We start from the raw sequence: 23809 nt of genomic DNA, 5'->3' as shown, positions 1-23809 counted from the left end.
ACCATACACAATGTTCACACTATTGTGGTCACCTTGTCATGATATGTTTTACATGCAACTCAAATGTAAATGACCCATAGTAGTGTGACCACTGTAACCTATACATTTTGCAAGTATGAAGAAAAAATATCCAAACTTTTTTGCAATCGACTACAGATAACACGCAAACTTCGTCCTTTGGCGGAGAGGCCTGTGTCATCAGCAAACAAGGATTTTAGACATCCCTGAGGTAACTCAGGTAAGCCAGATGTAAAAATATTGTATAATATTGGTCCCAAAATGCTGCCTTGAGGAACACCAGCTCTTACAGGAAGTCTTTCAAACCTGGAGCTCTGATAATTAACCTGAAGTGTACGATTTGACAGATAACATTGAATTATTCTAACAATGTATGTTGGAAAATTGAAGTTTTTTTTAAATTTTACAATCAAGCCTTCATGCCAAACACTGTCGAATGCTTTTTCTATGTCTAGAATAGCAAGACTAGTAGAATAGCCTTCAGATTTGTTGGAACGGATCAAATTTGTTACACGTAAAATATGATGAATGGTCGAGTGTATATGGCGGAATTTGAACTGTTCATTGGCAAAAATTGAATTTTCGTTGATGTGGACCATCATTCTGTTCAAAATGACCTTTTCAAAAAGTTTGCTGATGGAGGAAAGCAAACTTATTGGACGATAGTTAGATTGTAAATACATCTTCAATGTTACAAGTGACTATCTTGGGGATGGGATTCGGTCCTCGACATTAGAGGTTGTGTTCTAACAACTACACCAGACCCGTCCTCCGCTCGATAGTTCCTAAATGTTCTTTAATTAAGTCAAGTCCCCTTTTCATCCTTCCACATTGCATATAAAAACCATAAACTAGACCACGGCCGATGTGGTTATGCGTTATCAATTATGTTCACTTACCTCCCTCATCGGTCATCACCAGGACCGTGGTCGGTGGTCCCAATCCTTCCGGGTTGAACACCTGTATCGAAGCCAGATACTGGGTATAAGTTTCAAGATGATGAATCTCGTGGCTCTGGAAAAGCAAAAGACAGAAGAAGGAACAGGTTTTAACGATAAATTTTGGCGTGTGGAAAAAAGTCTTTCGTATTCGCTCGGCGAGTTGCTTTTATGGTCCATTTCGCTGGTGATGATTCATTTCAGGTGCGAAGATTTAGCGGTCTTTCAAGCAGGTATTATCCTTTCGGGAGAAGTTTCATGGCCCGAGTGTCCCTGGATTCTCTCCTGCTGTGGCGCAGAAACGTGCTCGAAAAATTTATGTTATTTTAGGATGGAATTATAAAAATATCGCTTTAAATTAATCTGCTTACTCCAGCTACTGATACGGATGCTTCGGGGACGGTCGCATAGCCAACCGGACCGGACCGTTTTGGGTTTACTATGGTATTAATTGCTTGATATATAGCACCATGATTAGGTATTTTGCAGTATTTATGGTATTGATGGTTTTGAGTCACAGTAAAGTTTCAAGATTGGGGAGCATGTTCATTCCCATGTAGATTGTACACAGAAAAAAATCCGTTCTCGTATCCGTGAACAGCAGACGTGAACTCGTCAACAACAAAAATACACCTTGAACTAGATCATGTTTATGTGACCATTTGTGGTAGTTCATGGTGTATTTTTGACAGTTCACGTTTTTCAGAATTCTTTTTTGAGCGTGTAGAGGCATATTTACTAGATGGCTACCATAAATGTAGTGATCGATACTATCTAAAGAATATTAGACGAAAATAAATTGGGCCAATATCTGTGATCAACTAAATTCCGCGATCGGCAATCCATTTGAGCAATATAACTCAAAAACAGAACTTGGAATAACGTCATGTCCAAAGAACTTCGTTATGTCAGTTTATTGGTAGCGTCGGTTGTAATGTCATCCAAAACTCAAAATTTCACAAATAAAGATAAGGTATGGTAAAAAAATTAAGGAAATCCACTCAAAAAATGAAAAATCAAGGTTGTCGGTTTTACCATGACTAGTAGATAGTGCGGGGTTTAGATAAGGATTCTTTATTTGACACATGTTCAACAATATAGCAGATACCCTATAGGTTGAACAAAATCCAAAGTGTAAAGAAATTCATTATTATGCCTTTCAGTACAGTTTAAGATACGTTTAAACAAGAATGCCAAACATTTTACTGATTAAGCTCCATATGACCGCTTTTACGTGTTGCGGGATTTTAGGGCTAGGCCACGTGCAACCACCAAATGGGAAAACTTCATGCGGGTACAAGGTATTTTTACTTCTATTTTGATTTTGAACAGTGGGGAGAGCCCTTGGAAAGGGTGAAACATGCAAACATAGGATATTATACAGTGTCTAACTATATAGCTGTCTATGCACCGGCTGCTGACTCTCACTCATGATGAAAGAAGTACAGTTTTAGGTTATAATTACCACAAATAATGACGCTCTGATTGTTACGGTTGCGTTTGTTGTATGTGCAGAATAATTCTGGTGTCCGTTATTGAACAAATAATTCGCTATAAATCATAATGGGTTCAAGGGTTCAAGGGTTGAAAAGCTTACTTTGAATTATTCAATAAACCATCCAATGGGTACAATGAAAAATATGGTTGAATTATCATGCAATCAATGGCCTATTGATAAAGTAAATATATACATTTACAATTGTACAAAGATGGTCGGTTTATTTATTTATTAATACACATAACATTTTATGTATTGAGCCATCTGTAGAAGATTGCAAAAGATTACCGCCTTGACTCATTTTTATATGGACTTCGTGGCCGTGCGTTAAGTGTCGCCAGGCAGTTAGACGCATCGTGTCATGCGGTATGGGTTTGATTCCTACTTCGGACGTTGAAAAGTTTCATCAAGAATGTTTAGCGGCTGTGCCACTGGAGCATGCTTGTCCGCTGTCCAGTGTTAATTTACAGTCTGTGCAGCTAAATAGATGAAGATATTGAACGTGTCTATTTTTAATATGACTTAAGTGTCACAATGACTTGAAATGTACTCAACTAATACTTTTGAAATATCTAGTATTTTTTTTGTAAAATTTTACAATATTTATTCTTTTTGTACTATTTTGCCAACAACTGCATATTTATAACATTTGAGTTAATACCGTGGAACGTCATCAAATCATAAATAATTTTGGCCAACTTAATAAAATCTGTATGTTTGCTCTAGTAAGCTCGAAAAATACCAAGTTGCTTTGTCACATTGCTAAATACCGTTTTGATTCATATTATGGACACTTCCCATGCAGAAGCGAAGTTCTGATCAACAAATCGAGATATTGAATCGAGATCTGAACATAATATCAACATTGCATTACTGTAAATGAATAGCATGCTGATATTGTTTAGATCTTATAAAAGCTAAACATTATATGCTAATCAGAGGCGCGTCCACGTTAGAGAGTGCTTCGTGAAACCCAAGCAGGACAGTTCGGTTTTGCGTCGTCCGATAAATTTTGCTCACGGTTTCGCTCGTGTTTTCGTCGCCGCAGATTTTTTTTCCTGTTTCGGAGCGTCTTGCTGGGTAGTGCTTCGTGAAGCCCAAGCAGGACAGTTCGGTTTTGCGTCGTCGGATAGATTTTGCTCACGGTTTCGTGCGTGTTTTCGTCTCCGAAGATTTTTTTTCTGTTTTGGAGCGTCTTGCTGGGTAGGTATTTAGGAAGGCACAAGCAAGACGGTTTGTTTTCGGGACGCCAAGAAGTTTTGTGTTCAGTCGAGGATGAATTACCAACTGGTGAGTTCGTTTCATGCTTGTGATAACACATATTTTCTTGAAAGCGTAACTTTTAAATAATATCAAAACAAACTTTCTATGGTTCGTCACTATGAGTGTCGGCATTATGCTTTTTTCTTATACAATTTCAATATACATATCGTCCCCTTGATGCTACAACTAGATAACTCGAAATTTAAAATTTTTGACTTCAATTTTATTTATTAGATCTGTAAAATACCTACAGCTCATAAGCGTGCACAGTTCGAACGAAACGTGTAAATTTCTAAGACATATAATGCACATAATTGGAGCGTGGTGTATAATGGATATTTACATGATATGTCATGTAAACTTCAATTATATGTCATGTAATCTTGCAGGATTCTGTGTGATTACATGACATATAACACAAATTTACATGATTCCAGACTCAAATTTACATTAGGTCATGTTTACATCGCATAAATGAAGTTTACATGACGTGTAATCTTCATTATTTTTAACTGTGTGTGATTCAATATACACAAGTTAAAGTTTATTTTTCAACCATATCCTCTGCAATTAACCGTCACCTTGTAAAACGGTCATATTTTCAAAGTGTCACATCCCAAAATTTTGATTTTCGAGTTATCTAGTTGTAGCATTAAGGGGACGTTATATTTTTCCATTTTGACATTATTAAAACTTATCTTTTGAATTGTTCGACATTGTGAAAGTTGACGTATTTGTTAAAACTTCTACCATATCGAGACAAAATGCACAGTAATACTCATATGTAATTTTCAAACAAACTATGTATAGTTCGTCACTACAAGTGTCGGCATTATTCCTGTTTCATATGATTTAAAACATATACATGTAAGTTTCAGTTTTCGTCATTAATAAAAACATCTTTTGAATTGTTCGACATTATAGATGTTGACGTATTTTTAAAGCTTCCACCAAAGCTTCTACTTCTCGAGACAAAAATACAAAACTAGCTTTAAATATAAGTCGTATATTTCCCCCTTGTCTATGGATCGCATCATCGACCAGAGGTGACTGCCAGATCTTTTCCTCCCTCACTAATAAACACCCTTCCCGTGGTGATTGTGGAGATGCAGAGGAATTCTCGGTCTCTAGAAGCAACAATCATTACACCCTAACATTCCTTCCCCATTCCAACTGACTGTAAGGACTTGGCCGGCGCCGTTATTGATCAATAATATTAGATCTGCTAAAATTGCACTTCGAGAGTAAGCGGAACTTCCATCCCTTATTCATTTGGATCGTAGTGCAATTCTTACCTATTCCGATCAATCACGGAGTAGCAACCATTGACATGTACAGTCAGTCTATGCTATGCTATGCTAATCAGAGGCGCGTCCACGTTAGAATCCTTGGATAGGACAAACATTGTCAAATTTTCTTTCTAAGGATATTTTCAGGGGATTTTACGACAAGTATTAGTGTATTTGTTTTTTTTTTTTCATTATTTTCTCTAGAAATTTCAACATAAATTTATTCAAATGCTCAGGTTTTACTACGAAAGTTTCTAAAATAGTTCATTTAGTGATTATTTCCCAAGGAATTTCTCCACGAATTTTCCTAGCAAATTCCTCCAAGAAATTTGTTTAGAATACCTCAAGATTTCAATCTGTATTTTCCTGCGGAAGATTTCCACAGAAATGTATTTTTTCCAAAGATTTTTTTCAGAAATCATCTGAAGAGTATGGTTTAGAGGCTTCAGAGGAGTACAGACTGACTATTGGAAAGTTCAGCGCCCACCGGCCGACGAATGAAACGGCATACGACTAATTGATTTCGCCGTCTTCAAGAATATAGCCATTCGTAGAACATATTTCCTGCTCAGCATTCCATACCTATACACACGAAGAACACCACAGCAGACAGAATCACAAATCGACCACGTTTTGATTGATGGTCGGCACTTCTCCGACATTATCGATGCCATCGTGGCGCTAACATCGACTCTGACCATTATTTGGAGATGGTTAAACTGCGCTCAAAACTCTCCGTGGTTAACAACGTACGGTACCGACGGTCGCCTCGGAATGACCTAGAGCGGCTTAACCCATTAACGCCCGAATTATTCCACATTTATAGTAATCACCTGATTCTTTCTGGAGTATCGCATTATGATAAGAGAATACTTAAACCATCATTTAAATGGAAATCTACGGTCACATTTTGTCACAGTGCACAGTGGGTCATATGTACGCAAAATATTGAAAAAGAAAATAAAATACTTGACTATTTTTGCAAATGTTTGAAGGTGGTATGGTGCATTAAAAAGTGACAAGATATTATGACAAACATTATGTAAACGGTAAGAACATGATACCATAAGTATAAATAACAAAACGAGGCTTAATTGAAAACTACACCACAGAATGATGCTGAATGTGACACGCGTACGAAACACACACACACACGATCCCATACACGTACATGCACAAAACAAACTCGTTTGTACATACAAACATGCATACATTCATACACATATAGCCGCAGTAGTCGCATTTTCCTCCTTTATTTTACGCCAGGCTCGTTTGTATCAAATGGTTACGGGGTACACACTTATACAAATTTCCACGAATATGATATTTTTTGTAGTAATAAAAACCACTCAGGATTTATCAGGATTCCCAACAATTACATATTGTTTCTACAGAAATCCTGAAGGCTTCGCACAGAATTCCAACAGGATTCCCTCAGGATTCTCGAAGAATATCACAAATTCCATATTGCATTAATTCCAGGATGCTAATGAAAAAACACACTGAATTCTCATAATGTTGATAATTCCCGCAGTATTTCTACACAATACCCAAATAATTCTTACAATTGACTCTTACCAATTAGACCAATCCAAATTCCCAAAGTATTTCTACGTGATTCTCTCAGGAATACTAACTGTTTGCCATATAACTATAAGACAAGATTTCAACAGGGCCATCACAAGAATCTCAACATTCTCGTTAGATTTCCAATGTTTTTGCTCACTATTTTCGCGATTTTTTTTTACAAAATTTGCACAGACTTTCAACATAACTCCAATAGGATTCTTTCAGTATATCCTTGGGTTACCATTTAACAATTTCCACTGGAACGCCAGAATCCTCACTGGAATACAAGCATCTACACTAGAATCCCAAAATCCACACTAGAAATCCATGATTTATGCTGGAATCCAAAGATCCACGCTGGAATTCAAGAATCTACACTGGAAACTCAAACTCTTCACTGGTATCCATCAATGAAACCCTAGGATCCACATCTGAAATCCATACTGGAATATCCCAGGATCCCCAGTGAATTTCAAAGATCTACACTGAAAATGCATTATCTTCATTGGTGTTCAAATATCTACACTGAAATCCTAAAATCCACACTGAAATCCCAGCATTCACATTAGAAACCAAGGACCCATGTTCTAATCCTGCGGTTCACACTAAAATTGCAAGGTCCATCAATCCTGAAAACCCAAGGTCCCTACTGAAATCTCAGGTTTCACATTGAATTTACACGACCCATGTTACAATCCCAGGCTCTAAACTGGAATTCACGGATTCAATTCCAGGAATTTCAATATCCACAATGGAATACCAAGATTTGGAACAACAGTCCCAAGATATACACAAAAATACAACAAACCTAGTGGAATTCTAATATCCACATTAGAAACCAGAGATCCACAATGCAGCAACACAATCTACACTAGAATCCTATGATCCACACTGAAACACTTGGAATCAGACTGGAACACCAGGATTCACATTGTAATTCCAGGATCCACACTGGATTCCAAGAATCAACACTAAATTCCTAGAATCCACACTGGGTTTCGCAAAATCCACACTGGATTCCCAGAATCCACACTGGATTCCCAGAATCCACACTGGATTCCCAGAATCCACATTGTATTCCCAGAATTCATATTGGATTTCAAGAATCCACACTGGATTTCAAGAATCCACACTGGATTCCCAGAATCCACATTGTAATTCCAAAATCTATACTGGATTCCCAGAATCCACACTGGATTCCCAGAATCCACACTGGATTCCCAGAATCCACACTGGATTCCCAGAATCCACACTGGATTCCCAGAATCCACACTGGATTCCCAGAATCCACCACACTGGATTCCCAGAATCCACACTGGATTCCCAGAATCCACACTGGATTCCCAGAATCCACACTGGATTCCCAGAATCCCACACTGGATTCCCAGAATCCACACTGGATTCCCAGAATCCACACTGGATTCCCAGAATCCAACCACTGGATTCCCCAGAATCCACACTGGATTCCCAGAATCCACACTGGATTCCCAGATCCACACTGGATTCCCAGAATCCACACTGGATTCCCAGAATCCACACTGGATTCCCAGAATCCACACTGGATTCCCAGAATCCACACTGGATTCCCAGAATCCACACTGGATTCCCAGAATCCACACTGGATTCCCAGAATCCACACTGGATTCCCAGAATCCACACTGGATTCCCAGAATCCACACTGGATTCCAGAATCCACACTGGATTCCCAGAATCCACACTGGATTCCCAGAATCCACACTGGATTCCCAGGAATCCACACTGGATTCCCAGAATCCACACTGGATTCCCAGAATCCACACTGGATTCCCAGAATCCACACTGGATTCCCAGAATCCACACTGGATTCCCAGAATCCACACTGGATTCCCAGAATCCACACTGGATTCCCAGAATCCACACTGGATTCCCAGAATCCACACTGGATTCCCAGAATCCACACTGGATTCCCAGAATCCACACTGGATTCCCAGAATCCACACTGGATTCCCAGAATCCACACTGGATTCCCAGAATCCACACTGGATTCCCAGAATCCACACTGGATTCCCAGAATCCACACTGGATTCCCAGAATCCACACTGGATTCCCAGAATCCACACTGGATTCCCAGAATCCACACTGGATTCCCAGAATCCACACTGGATTCCCAGAATCCACACTGGATTCCCAGAATCCACACTGGATTCCCAGAATCCACACTGGATTCCCAGAATCCACACTGGATTCCCAGAATCCACACTGGATTCCCAGAATCCACACTGGATTCCCAGAATCCACACTGGATTCCCAGAATCCACACTGGATTCCCAGAATCCACACTGGATTCCCAGAATCCACACTGGATTCCCAGAATCCACACTGGATTCCCAGAATCCACACTGGATTCCCAGAATCCACACTGGATTCCCAGAATCCACACTGGATTCCCAGAATCCACACTGGATTCCCAGAATCCACACTGGATTCCCAGAATCCACACTGGATTCCCAGAATCCTCATGGGATTCCCAGAATCCTCATGGGATTCCCAGAATCCTCATGGGATTCCCAGAATCTACACTACAATCTTAGCGTCCACACTGAAACCCTACGATCCACACTATAACTCCAGGATTCACACTGGAATCCCAGGATTCTGCACTGGAAACCCTGGATCCACATTGGCATCCCAGAATATATTCTGAAATCTCAGAATTTACTCTGGAATCCCGGAATCCACACTGACTTATGGCACAGGAACCATTCTTTAATTGTTCAGGAATCTCTGATTTGCAAACCACGCTTATGGTAGCATAACCCGACCAAAACCACATAACAAAGTTATAACACATTCCTAACAGCCGCAGTTATAAATAACAGAAGTTGATATAATTTTGTTATCAAGATAACTTTGTTCTCAACTTGTTATATTTTTAGTAACACATTTATAACAACATTTGTTATATTTTTGACATCGCGTTTATAAGTTTGTTGAAAATAAAATCCGGTTTCATAAACAGTAACATAATTAGCAATAATTTTGTTATTTTGTAACATCCTTGCTACACATTCTGTAATAATGTTGATATAATTATAACAGGGTTTGTAATATTTTAGTTTAATTTGGTGCAAATTTTGTTAGAATTTTTGTTATTTTAACTACTAACGGTACATGTTTTATAACAACTGGTGTTATAAAATAATCATATCAGGGGAACACATTCTGTTATAATCTTGTTTCTTCCATCTGGTCGGGAAGACGAGCGTGGTGATGCCGAATAGAGCTGGTGACAAAACAGAAATGTTTCATGCTGATGGCGCAACCTAGAGGAAGAAATATGAATTAAAAAACCTGTCATTAGACTGCCCATAATGTCTTTCACAACTTTGTCAAAGATACCAACCATCCATTTTGTCTAAAAAATTAACTGTATTCAGAAATGTTACTGATCTCAAAATAGATCACTGGGCGTTCGAGGCATCTGATCTCAAAATAGATCACTGGGCGTTAATGGGTTAAGCAAACGGATGTCGCAACTGCATACGCGCAGCACTTCGAGGCTGCATTACCGGAAGAGGGTGAGCTGGATGAAGGCCCCCTTGAGGACTGCTGTAGAACAGTGAAAACAGCCATCAACGATGCAGCTGAGAGCAACGTCGAGTACTTGGGCAGGAGTCGACGGAACGATTGGTTCGACGAAGAATGTGGACTTATTCTGGAGGAGAAGAATGCAGCGCGGACGGCTATGCTGCAGCAAAGGACCCGGCAGAACGTGGAACGTCATAGACGGAAACGGCAACAGAAGACCGGTCTCTTTCGAGAGAAAAACGGAGACGGAGTGCGAAAAGATGGAACAGCTGGTCAGCCGGTCTCAAGAAACACGTAAATTCTATCAGACACTCAACACATCCCGCTAAATGGCTTTGTGCCACGAGCCGAGATGTAGGGATAAGGATGGGAACATCTTGACCGTCGAGCGTGAGGTGATCGACAGGTGGAAGCAGCACTTCGACGAACATCTGGATGGCGTAAAGAGCACATGCAATGAAGGACGGGACAACGGAGAAAATGTCTTCGTCAGTGGAAACCCGTTTTTGGACAAAAGGTCGAAAGACAAAACGTCGAAAGGAGGAAAGGTCGAAAGACAAAAGGTCGAAAGGACAAAAAGTCGAAAGTGATATGCTTGGAAGGAAATTTTTCCTCCTATGAAAAAAAAAATCGACCTTTTGTACCTTCTTTTTTGTTCTTCGACCTTTTGTCCTTTCGACCTTTTGTTTATCGACCTTCTGTCCTTTCGACCATTTGTCTTTAGACCTTTTGTCATAGACTCGTAAGGATGGTTTCGGAGCTGAACTCATAAAGATGGCCTCGGAGAGGCTGGAGTACCAAGTCTCAGCGCATCACCTTTTCACCGATTTCAAGGCGGCATAGATAGTATAGTCCGCGTAAAGCTATGGAAAATCATGGACGAGATCAGCTTTCCCGGGAAGCTCACGAGACAGATAAGAGCAACGACGCAAAGTGTGCAAAATTGTGTGAAGGTTTCGGGCGAACATTCAAGTTTATTTGAATCTAGCCGAAGACTACGACAAAATGATGGACTTTTGTGCCTATTATTAAATGTTGCGCTAGAAGGTATTATGAAGAGAGCCGGGCTTAACAGCCGGGGTACGATTTTCACGAGATTCAGTGTAGCTGTAAGAAAACGGTGTGTAGCTGCGAAGGATGAACCAATAGCTCGCCCAACTCTAGGGCGAATCCAGTACCCAGAAGGTGGTGTTCGTATCGGATCCAGTTGGTACAAGAAGACGTGTAGCGCAGCGAGCTAGGTGGGTGGATCAAGCGCGCATCAGGTCAGGTCAGTAACGTATTAACGTGCCTTTCAAGACTCTCGCATCCTGTTTCAGCACGGAGGCTGTTTTAAACTCGTGAGAGTCGCCTCAAGGAAGTGTTGGAAACCAACACAACCCCATTTTTGCGCCCCGCGGCGTGGGCGACTATCTCCGAGGTGATCATACAATCCAATCTCGCTCAGTGAATTAAGTAGCATAATTTTTTATAGTACTATTCAATTCTGGATGAGTTCAGTTGTTTAATCATCTCAGGGCCCCCATATGTAATTTGGGTGGGTAAGGATTTGGGATGGGATAATTTGGCAAGGGTAGGGAGCGCGCATCGATTTGGCGATCGTGGGACGGAACCGAGGATTGAGAGATGCGGCCTCGAACCGAGTATTGTGGCGTGAAATTGTTAACTCAATGTTATCTGTTCAGATGTGAACCAAATAAATGAAATAAAATTATGAGTTGGAAAATAATAAAAGTTTAAGGTGAAGAAACACAGCTAGCGACCACGAATAATTCATTTTAGGATTATGTAGTTGAAAACAAGACAACTACAAGTTTTATTTACTACAAACCATGTTATTCAAACATGTTTATTTTTGTGCACATTTCTATTGACAAAATGTGATTACGTTTTGTAATACTGAAGTGAGGTAAGTCATTTGATTCGGTAAGCGTGCACTATTATCATAATGAAAACTGAGCATCTCTGAGCACATAGTAAATAATTCGCCCAAACGCTTCTCGATTGTTTCAATCACGTTACATCTGATTGCAAGTTTCTGTGTTACTGTGCTATGGGAATATGCTTGTTCTACTGAGAGTCATAGTATCCACCCATTACGCTATTGATTATGTTTGTACTGGGAAGTGCATCCAGTGCAGCTCATATGCAGCATGTGAAGCTTGAAGTAGTAGTTGTTGTTGTTGTTGTTGCAGTAGCAGCGTAAATTAATTACTTTAAAATGTCTATTAAACGAGTAAATTATTCAATTATAATTATATGACCGATGAGTACAGGAAAGCACTGATGGTTCGCATTCATTATAGATTAGACAACTTTCACTACGGAGAAGCGCCATACATGATGGCGCATCAGTCTGAGCGTGGGATACTCTCTCTACCTGCATGCTGCGATCTAATATATGAGTTTGCATATTACCACTACTGTAATGGATGCAACTAATTATCTAGATGCTTGACACAATAAAAGCTGCCTTTAATAATTTCAAACTCATTTAATTGATTAATTTAAACGTGGAATCACCAACAAACTTTCTTCATAGTAAATTAAATACCTTTTAGATATTTTTCAACTCATATTATTGGGACACTCATAAATATGCTTCATAGACAAAAGACAAAAAAATTATGTTTTGTTTACATCACGCTACAAAAAACGATAAGCTTCTTAAAATAGACTAAATAGAACACGATTTTTTGGACTGCTGAACTTTTAAGGCACTGCTATTTTTTTATTCGCTACTTGAAATTATTCCACTTTGAACGATGGTACCGACAACGGAACCAATTTAATAAATGACACAGTTCTGATCAATAAGGCAACCTTCAGACCCAAGCAGTAATCTATAATTTCAATCAGGAAATGATATATTCCGATATCGGTTTTCCATATTCGGGTGGCACCCCACAGCAAAATTTTTCACTTAATCTACACTCCATATGACACTACATATTATACCATCAGTGCTCACTATTCGGATGTGAACCAGTAAAACAAACGAGTAAGATCTTGCTTCACGTATTTTCCACATAATTTACGTAGGTATATGCACGTCCATTCTCTCGTCATCGCTGTCACTTGATTCCGGCTGCCGATTTACTTTTATTAGTGTTCAATTGTGCATTATCACATATAACCGCAAATCGAGGTACCGTTTTGATTCAAATTACGGACAGCTTTTAATTCCGGACACTCTTCTTTATATGGGATACATTTCACACGAAATGTTTCAATTTTTGCCGTTCAAAAGTTCGCACTTTCGAAGCTTGTTTTAACAAGCATTTTTCACAAATATCTATGAAAATTTACAATGTCGAACTGCCTTAGACGTCTGTATAGTGGTTTGGCGATTTCAATTGATTATTTGACTTCTCTATTTATGATTTTCATGAGCTGTCCGGAATTTAAATCAAAGTGTCCGCAAATCAAAGCAACAGTAAGGAAGCGTCCGGAATAAGAATGGTTCAAATATGGTGGGTTGATTGATTAGTTTCAGGTTTGAAACATTTCACCCATAAATTTTAAAATGGCTGCGTACGTTGTATTTAACCATTCTATGTCTGTTCGTACGCAGCCATTCTAAAATTTATGGGTGAAATGTTTCAAACCTGAAACTAATCAATCAACCCACCATCTTTGAACCAACCGTTACCGCCTTCACAAGTGCAGTGTAAAGTAGTGGCAATATTAAGTGAAACTTCAAAAAAACATAAGCTATAGTTCACTTAATAGAATAATGTAGGTTAAAATACGTTTGCACAGCCGATGTATTTCCCCAAACTTGACACCGACAGTTTTATGTTACACCATACGAAATACGACTAAACAGAATGTAAGTCACTTAAAATCTATGTAATCCTACCACTAATCAAGCCCAATTACAGTCTCCCCTGAAGAAGACTCGGATTAGAGTTGAAACGTCGGGAAAAATCTAAAACAGTCGTTTTGATTACCCGAGACTGCAGCGCTGAAACTAGTAGCTCCAATTCTCCCACATCAGTCGAAATCTCCTCGTTTAAGATTGTTGCAACATAAATAGTAGAGTACAATGTCTACGTGTCTACGTACAGAGCCTTCAGATTCGTTCGCAGACATTCTTGACAACATTAATTGGATCAAACGCTAACACGACAACAACATTGAACACATGAGTTGATTAAGACATGACTTGGATGTACTCTCTCTGGGAAGTGCTCACTGGTTAGCAGGACTACGCATCCGTATACTTCCTCGAAATATGCCAGTGCAATCCATATGCCTTTTACGAGCAGTATTACATCAGCTTTTTTTTTCTTAATACAATCCATCACCAAACGGTTTCATTAGGAAATCTACCAGGAATATAATCAGAATTTCAATCTCTTTCATGGATTCTTCCAGTATTTTTGAGGATATGCCTAAGGATTCCACCTCCAGAAATTTCACCAGTAGTTCCGACATGGATTCCATCATAATTTTTTTGAGGTTTGACAAGGATTTTTTTCAAAGATTTTCACTAGGACTTTCTCCAGAGACTGCACCAGCCATTGTCGGATGGATATCACCAGGAAATTTTTCAACGTTCTTACCAGAAATTTTATATGATTTTTTTCCTGGGCTTTGCCCATGTATTCCGCGTGGAATCCCACCAGACATTTTCGCCGGGAAACACGAAAAGAATTGCACAAAAAGAAAATGGACTGCACCAGAATTTCTTCAGAAATTCGATTAGGGATTCCAATAAGAAATTCGTCCTTCCACTCGACCAGCGTTTCCACAGGAATTTCCACAAGCAAGTCTTCCAGGGATTCCTTCAGTATGTTGTGTACGGATTCTACTAGGAATTATTCAAGAGATTACAGCAAGAACTCTTCCAGGGAACCCTTCCAAAAATCTACGAAGTGATTCCACCAGTTTTCCTCCAGGGATTCCACCTGAAATTTCTCCAGAAACTTCTACAAGGAATTTCAACAAGAGCACGTCAAGGGTTTTTTTTTCTATGAATCGCACCAAGGATGTGACAATAAGTTCCTCCAAGAATTTGACCTGGCATTCTTTCATGGATATAACCTGGAATTCCTCCAATAATTACACCCAGGAAATCCGAAAAGTACTCAACTAGAATTTTGTGAAATTCTACCAACGATTCCACTAAAAGTTCTACCCTAAATGTATTCACTTATTTAAATGTTTTTTTATTTATTTCATCTGAAAACACTTCAATGATTCCACCATAAAAATTCCAAGAATTTTCTGGATTTTTTTTCAGGAATTTTATCAAAAATTCTTTGAGACATCCTACCAGAAATTTCATCAGGGATTAAGAATTTACTCCAGCGATTTCACCAGGATTTTTTTCAAATATTCCACAAAAAATCTTCCAGGGATTTCACCAATATTTTTTTCTGATGAAATTTATAGATTTCTTAGTGGGATCTCTGGATTTATCTCTAGCGGAATCTCTGCAGAAAAAGATGTCTCTTGAGATACTTGTTAGGAATCATACAAAATTTTACCAAGGGTTTCCCAGTTCCTAAAGTAGTATTCCTCTAAGTATGCTATTGAAATCCTTGGTGGAATTTCTGAGAAAATTGCTTGTTGAATTCCTGGAAAATCATGGTGGAATACCGGTCGGAGATACTGGTTAAATCTCCTTATGAATTCCGGTTGAAATACCTGCGACAACTTTGGAGGAGATTTGCTGGAATCGCTGAGAGATTAATTCCAGAGAAAATACAGGGGGATATACTGGAAGACATATTTGTGTGAAACTTCTGGTAGAATTTCTGACAGAAAATTTGGAGGAATTCTTGTTGGAATGACTGGAGCAAATTATGATGGGTGTAATTTCAAGAAATATTTCTGATGAAATCCTTGTCAGAATTTATGATGGAATTCCTGAAATATAGGAATAAAGGTAGAATCATGAGGAAAATTCTTGGAAGATTCCCTGGATAAATTCCCATTTGAAACCCTGGAAGAATTTTTCGATTAATCCTAGAAGGCTTCATTGTTGAAATGCTTGGGAGTATTCCAAGCTTAAACTCTGATAGAATTTATGGTGGAATCCTTAGAAGAAAAACTGTTGGAATCCCTGGAAAAAATCTTCTAGGATATTCAGGTGGATAGATGTTCAAATTCCATGAGAAAATACTGGTGTTATCCTATGAGCATGAGCATGAGCATGATTGACTGCCCGCAGTTGCTACTCCGTTATTGCAAAAATAGCTGTACTTACACAGGGAACCAACAGATGCTACTCAAGATCAGTAGCATCTTCAATGTGTAAGTTCTGGTGCTCTCATTATTATAACAAACAATACCGGCGCTGGCTGCGTCCGAATGCAGGTCAATTTGGGGATGGGTGGGAAATGTTGACGTGTTACTTGCTTTATGGAAGCCGAGGAGTCCTCTGAACTTCCACAAGAAAACACTGGGAGTTTGGATAAAGGGTGTCCACGATAAAATTGCCACACACAAAAATGATTCGCAAAATTCAAGTTTTCATCCGATTGCCATCAAATTTTCAGGGATTGAAAAATAACTATTAAACTTCATTTTACCATTTTACTACCTATGAATCAACCGTTTTTTGCATGTAAACCCATACTTTCTTCAGTTCCTCGACTGTCTTCTTCTTCTTTTCTGGCGTTACGTCCCCACAGGGACAGAGCCTGCTTCTCAGCTTAGTGTTCTTATGAGCACTTCCACAGTTATTAACTGAGAGCTTACTATGCCAATGACCATTTTTGCATGCGTATATCGTGTGACAGGCACGAAGATACTCTATGCCCTGGGAAGTCGAGCAAATTTCCAGCCCGAAAAGATCCTCGACCGGTGGGATTCGAACCCACGACCCTCTGCTTGGTCTTGCTGAATAGCTGCGCGTTTACCGCTACGGCTATCTGGGCCCCTCGACTGTCATTACTACCTTAGGTCGTTTAAGAAGGTGCTGCTTCATAATCGCTCAGTACTTCTCGATGAGGCGGAGCTCTGGAGTGTTGGGAGGGTTGAACATTTTCGGCACGAAATTGACCTTATTGGCCGCATACCACTTCAGCACGTCCTTGGAGTAGTGGCATGAGGCCAAATCCGGCCAGAAGATTGTTGGGACGTTGTGGGCCTTCAGGAGAGGAAGCAGCCGCTTCTGGAGGCACTCTTTCATGTACACCTGTCCGTTCATCGTGTCCTGGGTCACGAAAGGTGCACAACGCTTCCCGCACGTGCAGATGGCTTGCCAAACCAGGAATTTCTTCACAAATTTGGACATCTTCTGATGGTTGGTTGGTTTGACTTTATTAACGAGTTTTTTAGCCCTGGGCTAGTTCATCTCGGGACCAACGGCTTTACTTCCCTTCCGAAGGAAGTCGTCACTATAACTTTTTACGTCATAAGTGACTATGTCGGGGATGGGATTCGATCCCAGGTCCTCGGCGTGAGAGGCGAGTGTTCTAACCACTACACCAGGTCCGTCCCCACATCTTCTGAGTGCGGACATGCTCTGGAACGCTGAACTTATCCTTGGTCGTGAAAAACAGGTTGCCGGGGATCTGTTTGAAGTCGGCCTTAACATATGTTTCGTCGTCCATGATGCAGCATTCAACTTTCGTCAGCATGTTGAGGTACAACTTCCTGGCACCGGTTTTGGCGGACTTGTTCTGCTTCTCGTCGCGATTATGGGCCTTTTGTACCTTGAACGTTCGAAGCCCAGCCTTAGTTTTGGCCTTCTGGACTGGTGTAGGTTCTTAGCCACATCCCGAACAGAGGCATTCGGGTTTCTGTTGAAGGCCCCAAGTACGCGGTTGTGATTTTTGGTGTTGTACGGAATACTTTTTCCTTCACTTCTGGGCTTCCAATCGGTGGTCAATCGTTCCTCGAACCGCTTAAGGACATATCACCTTGAGTACCAAAATGGCCTCTAATATGGCACCTTACCCCCCTTCACTTTCCGCTCCCTCCTCCCACGCTTCTCACAGTGTTTTCGAGAGCGATCACAAAAAATGATTATTTGAAGTTACTAACTTCAAACCTCATTAACTTAAAGCATTCCATAATGTGTTTTTCACAAATCTCCAGTTTTTGTATGCAAACACGTAGTTATGGCTGTGATTTGTGTTGTAAAATACCACGCACTACCAAATCATTTTTTCTTCACTCACCGAGATATTGTTTGTTTGCTTTTTGGAGCCCGTTCTAAAACTCACTTTTAATCGTATTTATACTCACCGTAGCAATTTAAAAATCTAATGCGATACTTGAATCACTTTGATTATTCACGCACAATTCTCCTTGGAGCAATAAATCACTTATATTTGTCAATTTGTGCTCGAAAACAGCGACGGAACGCGAATTCACTGAACCAAAATTGTTTATGGATCGGAATCGCCGCTCTCTTTGATTGAAAGTGATGTCAGTTTTTATGTTTAGAATTATAATTGTTTTGATATTCATACACTTGCTACAACCACGTATTTCACAATTCCATAACACTCAAAAAGTGTACTATGTAACAAGTGTTGCAAAACATTATTATGCCTGAGGAAAGCTATATGGGACGCAATTTAACAGCAAGAATGAATATATGGTATTATACAGTACAATTGACTGTAGAATTCAAATGCATACTGATGGCAACTTTCTCCGTCCGTGAAAAGCGAGAGAAGAGAGGAGAAAACTGCCAAAAAAGTAAACAACACACGCATTGTGTTTAAAATGCTTATAATTTTAGTCAAAAGACATGTTTTCACTACCAAATGAAATAAATTATGATTTTGAACTTTTATGAAGTTGTTGATGAATTCATAACGATAATAATACCTTTGTATGAAACGTGTGCTAGTAATACTGCCTACATAATTCTGTGGGTGAAGGTATACATGGAACATGATGATTTATTTTTGGCTGACGCACATAACATTGTGCTCCGCCTTGTTCGGTGGCTCGAGTGGGTGGCAACATTATGTTTACGTGCTCAATGAACTTTCATCTTAGTCACTCGCGACACCGTGGAATTCGCGATTCCCAACGTTTTAGCGATGGAACGATGCGAGAGATCCTTGTTCTCGTGATGAATGCGCAAGATTTTATCACGCACGACTCCATATCCGTGAGTTTTCACAGGACTTTAAAACTTGCAGGATGTAAATAATGCACTATGAACTAAATTCACCTAAATTTTCATTAAATTCTACCCAACGGTTAAAAAGTTAGAGCAATTTCATAGTGTGGCAATTTCATCGTGGACTATGGGAAAGGATTCGTTTTGGTAAAAGATAAAAGTATAATTTTAAATGAATACGTGAACATATTCACGGATGATCGATACCGATAGTGTGGTTACTATGCGAACCGGACACAATCCGAATTCCGTCGCTCGCTCACAAAGGAGCATGCAACAGATTCAACGGATCAAACACTACTGACGCGTCGATTCTTTTTTTTTTCACCCGCACACATTGTATTCATTTATTTTCTTCCGCAAAACGCGAACCGGACACAATTGATCCGGATTCCGTCGCTCGCCTTCAAAGGAGCATGCAACAGATTCAACAGATCAAACACCACTCGATTTAAAACATTAGTGTATAGTATAGAATCTTATTTTTGATAATTGTTCACAGGTTGTTTATCGTAAAGGTTTTGTTAACCTTGCAGAAACATTTTCTAGACTTGGTGTTCACGTCGCTATACTCATTGAACGCTGAAAAGACCGTTTTCTCTGTAATAATGGACAAATTGAAAAACATTAAAACACAGATGATTCGAAAATAAAACGGCTGTTCTTATTTTTTTCGACCCGTCGATTACTATGGAGAAAACTGCTATTTCAGTTGACATTTGCTACAGTTTCACTAGGGCCTTGATTTTTCCTGTTTATATTATGTATCATATATTCTGATTCGAACCGTCCAGAATATGGTACGTCAACGGTATTCTAACAAAACAAAATAACACTGGCAACACTGGAAATCAGACGATTATTCATATCGTACACATAAAAATACACTCTAGGGGATTTTTTTTTTATTATCGTACAAATTGGGCTGAAGGGTCTCAGATTTTCATGAAACTTTTTCCACAGGCAGGGCTCATGGATATATGAATAAAAAAAAATTGAGAAAAATTCAGGGTTGCCTATTTTTCCGGAAAACTCAGGTGGAAATTTTTTGTTTTCCCTTGACACTACTTACTTTGGAAAATCATAACTCATGAACGAAGCATCGTAGAAACAAAGTTTTTATATGAAAATTTAAGCAAATTTTCTCAAAAATCCAAAAAAAATATGAACTGGAAAAAGTTTTCCACAAAATTTTCCACCGTTGGGAAAATTCGTAAAGAAAAGCCGGAAAAACTATGCCCGAACTCGTGGAAAATTTTCAAAAAAATATTTTCGAGAAGGTAATTTTATAAGCTTTAATCACTGAAATTTTTGGAATGCACTTTTTTTCCGTTCTTGAGTTATGGCCAATTTTGTGAAAAATGTCCAGATGTGCCATATAAGACTTTTCTTTGAAAAATCATAACTCAAGAACGAAACATTGTAGAAAGAAAGTTTTTGTATGAAAATTTAAGCAAATTTTCTCAGAAATCAAAAAAAAAATATGAACTGGAAAAAGTTTTCTACAAAATTTTCCACCGTTAGGGAAATTCATAAAGAAAGGCTAGGAATCTATGCCCGAACTCGCGGAAAATTTTTATTAAAATATATTTGAGAAAGAAACTTTATAAACTTCAATTCTAGTAACTTTTAGGATGTACTTTCTGTTTGTTCCTGAGTTATGGTCAATTTTGTGAAAAATGACCATATTAGCCTTTTCTTTGAAAACCCATATTTCAATCGAAGCATCAGAAAAACAAGGTTTTTTTTATCAAAGCAATTGCAATTTTTTTAAAAGATCTGAGAGAAACGATATGGGATTGGTTTTAATGAAGTATAAGTCGGATTGGATTATATTTTTCATGAAACATTACACCGTTAAGCAAAGCTGAAAAAACTGTTTCTTTTCCATTCCAAGTATTGAAAAATATTGTAGGATTGGATCTTATTGATCGATCTTTTCAAATATACTTTGTTTGAAAGCTGGAATAGCTAATCGGGTTTTCATTTTTTTTTTCTTAAACAGTGAAAAATGTCCTGGGAAACTGATTCCATGTCAAAAATTTCATATTTTTGAGATAATTTGAATCCGGTTCGACAAGTCATGATGAGTCTTGAGTCATGATTTTTTAACAAAAAGGCATGTATGGCAAATCTTTGCATTTTTTACAAAATTGACCATAGATCAGGATTTAAAGAAAAGTACATCCCAAAAGTTACCAGAATTGAAGGTTATAAAGTTTCTTTCTTAAAAATATTTTATTAAAAAATTTCCACGAGCTCGGGCATAGATTTTCCAGCTTTTCTTTATGAATTTCCCCAACGGTGGAAAATTTTGTGGAAAACTTTATCCAGTTCATATTTTTTTGGATTTCTGAGAAAATTTGCTTAAATTTTCATATAAAAACTTTCTTTCTACAATGTTTCGTTCTTGAGTTATGATTTTTCAAAGAAAAGTTTTATATGGCACATCTGGACATTTTTCACAAAATTGGCCATAACTCAAAAACGAAAAAAAAGTGCATTCCAAAAATTTCAGTGATTAAAGCTTATAAAATTACCTTCTCGAAAATATTTTTTTGAAAATTTTCCACGAGTTCCGGCATAGTTTTTCCGGCTTTTCTTTACGAATTTTCCCAACGGTGCAAAATTTTGTGGAAAACTTTTTCCAGTTCATATTTTTTTTGGATTTTTGAGAAAATTTGCTTAAATTTTCATATAAAAACTTTGTTTCTACAATGCTTCGTTCTTGAGTTATGATTTTTTAAAGTAAGTAGTGTCAAGGGAAAACAAAAAATTTCCACCTGAGTTTTCCGGAAAAATAGGCGACCCTGAATTTTTCTCAATTTTTTTTATTCCTATATCCATGAGCCCTGCCTGTGGAAAAAGTTTCATGAAATTCTGAGACCCTTCGGCCCAAACCCGTACGGTAATAAAAAAAAATCCCCTCTACTTACAATTTCGATGTCCTGGAACCCGGACAGAACCAGATTCTTCAAGATTTCACATCCTATTCCGCCAGCTCCCACGACCAAAATCTTCGAATTGGAAATCTTCTCCTGAAGTTCCGGTTCGAAAACACCAACAATTTGGGCCGCCATGTTAAGCTAGTTGTGTTGTGATTGCTGCCTGCAGTGCAACTCCACACCAAGGTACGTAGCCTTCACGATAGTAAATTTGCAGATGAATTTCACGAAAATTCACAGATAAAATTCACAAAAGCGGCTTGCAAACAAAATTCAATTTGACAGGACCAGAAAGTACTGGTGTAATCCTATGAGGAAAAAGTGATGGAATTCCTGAAGTAATTTTTGTTGCTATCCCTGGAAAAAAAATCGTGTGAAATCCCTTTGGTAGGATCCCTGGCAGAATTCCCTGTGGAATCTCTACAAGAGTTTGTGGTAGAAACCCTGGAAGAAATACTAGTAGAACCCTTGGAAAAATTCCTGGTAATATCCCTGGGTGAATGTTGGGTGTAGTTGCTGGAGAAATTCCATGGTGAAGTTAATGCAGGAGTTAATGCAGAAATATCCTAGAGTAAGCTCTGGAAGATTTTTTCGAAAATTATTTGATAAATTGCTTAAGAAATCCTGGGGAAATCCTCACAAGAATTTATTTCGCAGCTTAAAAGGTTTGAGACTGTCTGGCATGTGTATAATAAATTTCGTAGAAGACATCTTCAGACCACTATATCATCCGGATTTCCAAGCGCATGGATGAGAATCTTTTATCCAGCATTTGCCGATCATTAAATCTTCTTCTTCTTCTTCTTCTTTCTGGCGTTACGTCCCCACTGGGACAGAGCCTGCTACTCAGCTTAGTGTTCTTATGAGCACTTCCACAGTTATTAACTGAGAGCTTACTATGCCAATGACCATTTTTGCATGCGTATATCGTGTGGCAGATACGAAGATACTCTATGCCCTGGGAAGTCGAGAAAATTTCCAACCCGAAAAGATCCTCGACCGGCGGGATTCGAACCCACGACCCTCAGCTTGGTCTTGCTGAATAGCTGCGCGTTTGCCGCTACGGCTATCTGGGCCCCGCCCAGGAGCCGATCATTAAATGCGACCCTTCAAACTTTTTTTTGATGATTTTCGACTCATTGGGCTGTATCAACCAATTTCTGATGGTTTTGAAAATACTTCTCCAAGAAATCTGGCGTTGTTCGGATGATAAGACCAACACTTCGAAAAGAAATCAACCTTGTGTGCAATTCTTTCTGGAATAACATGACAGTTGATTTCTCAATGTTATCGCTTCCGTGTATGGAAGAAATGGAATTCATTTATATAAGCGGATTTCGCAGCAGTAGTATATCTTAGATAACTAAAAAAGCCAAATATCGAGTGCAAACTTGAGATCTAAGAGCAAAGTTTTGCCGCGTTAATTATACTGCCAACGTTCTACGTTTCGTGGACAATCCGGAGTCTTTCGCTGAACTATAGGATCGCATAACAGGGGCCCGGATAGCAGATTAGATAAGCGTAGCTATTCAGCATGACCAGGGTCATGGGTTCGAATCCCATCTATCGAGGATCTTTTCGAGTTGGAGAGGAATTTCCCTGGGAACAAGGAGTATCTTCGTACA

General features: G+C 38.9%; 1 protein-coding gene across 3 annotated transcripts in view; it reads right to left on the bottom strand.

The window, feature by feature from the left end:
• The window catches only part of LOC5577246 (tyrosine-protein phosphatase 99A), a 439034-nt gene that overhangs the window by 126882 nt on the left and 288343 nt on the right, over nucleotides 1-23809 (bottom strand). For all 3 annotated transcript variants that reach the window (XM_021854700.1, XM_021854693.1, XM_021854685.1), the window contains one exon: nucleotides 918-1032. In XM_021854700.1, coding sequence (XP_021710392.1) covers nucleotides 918-1032 — 115 coding nt within the window. The remainder of the gene's footprint in view (nucleotides 1-917; nucleotides 1033-23809) is intronic.

Source organism: Aedes aegypti, chromosome 1, assembly GCF_002204515.2.
Source record: "Aedes aegypti strain LVP_AGWG chromosome 1, AaegL5.0 Primary Assembly, whole genome shotgun sequence".
Lineage (NCBI taxonomy): Eukaryota > Metazoa > Arthropoda > Insecta > Diptera > Culicidae > Aedes > Aedes aegypti.
The sequence above is the reverse complement of the archived record's forward strand: the minus strand, read 5'-3'. Positions and strand labels throughout refer to the sequence as shown.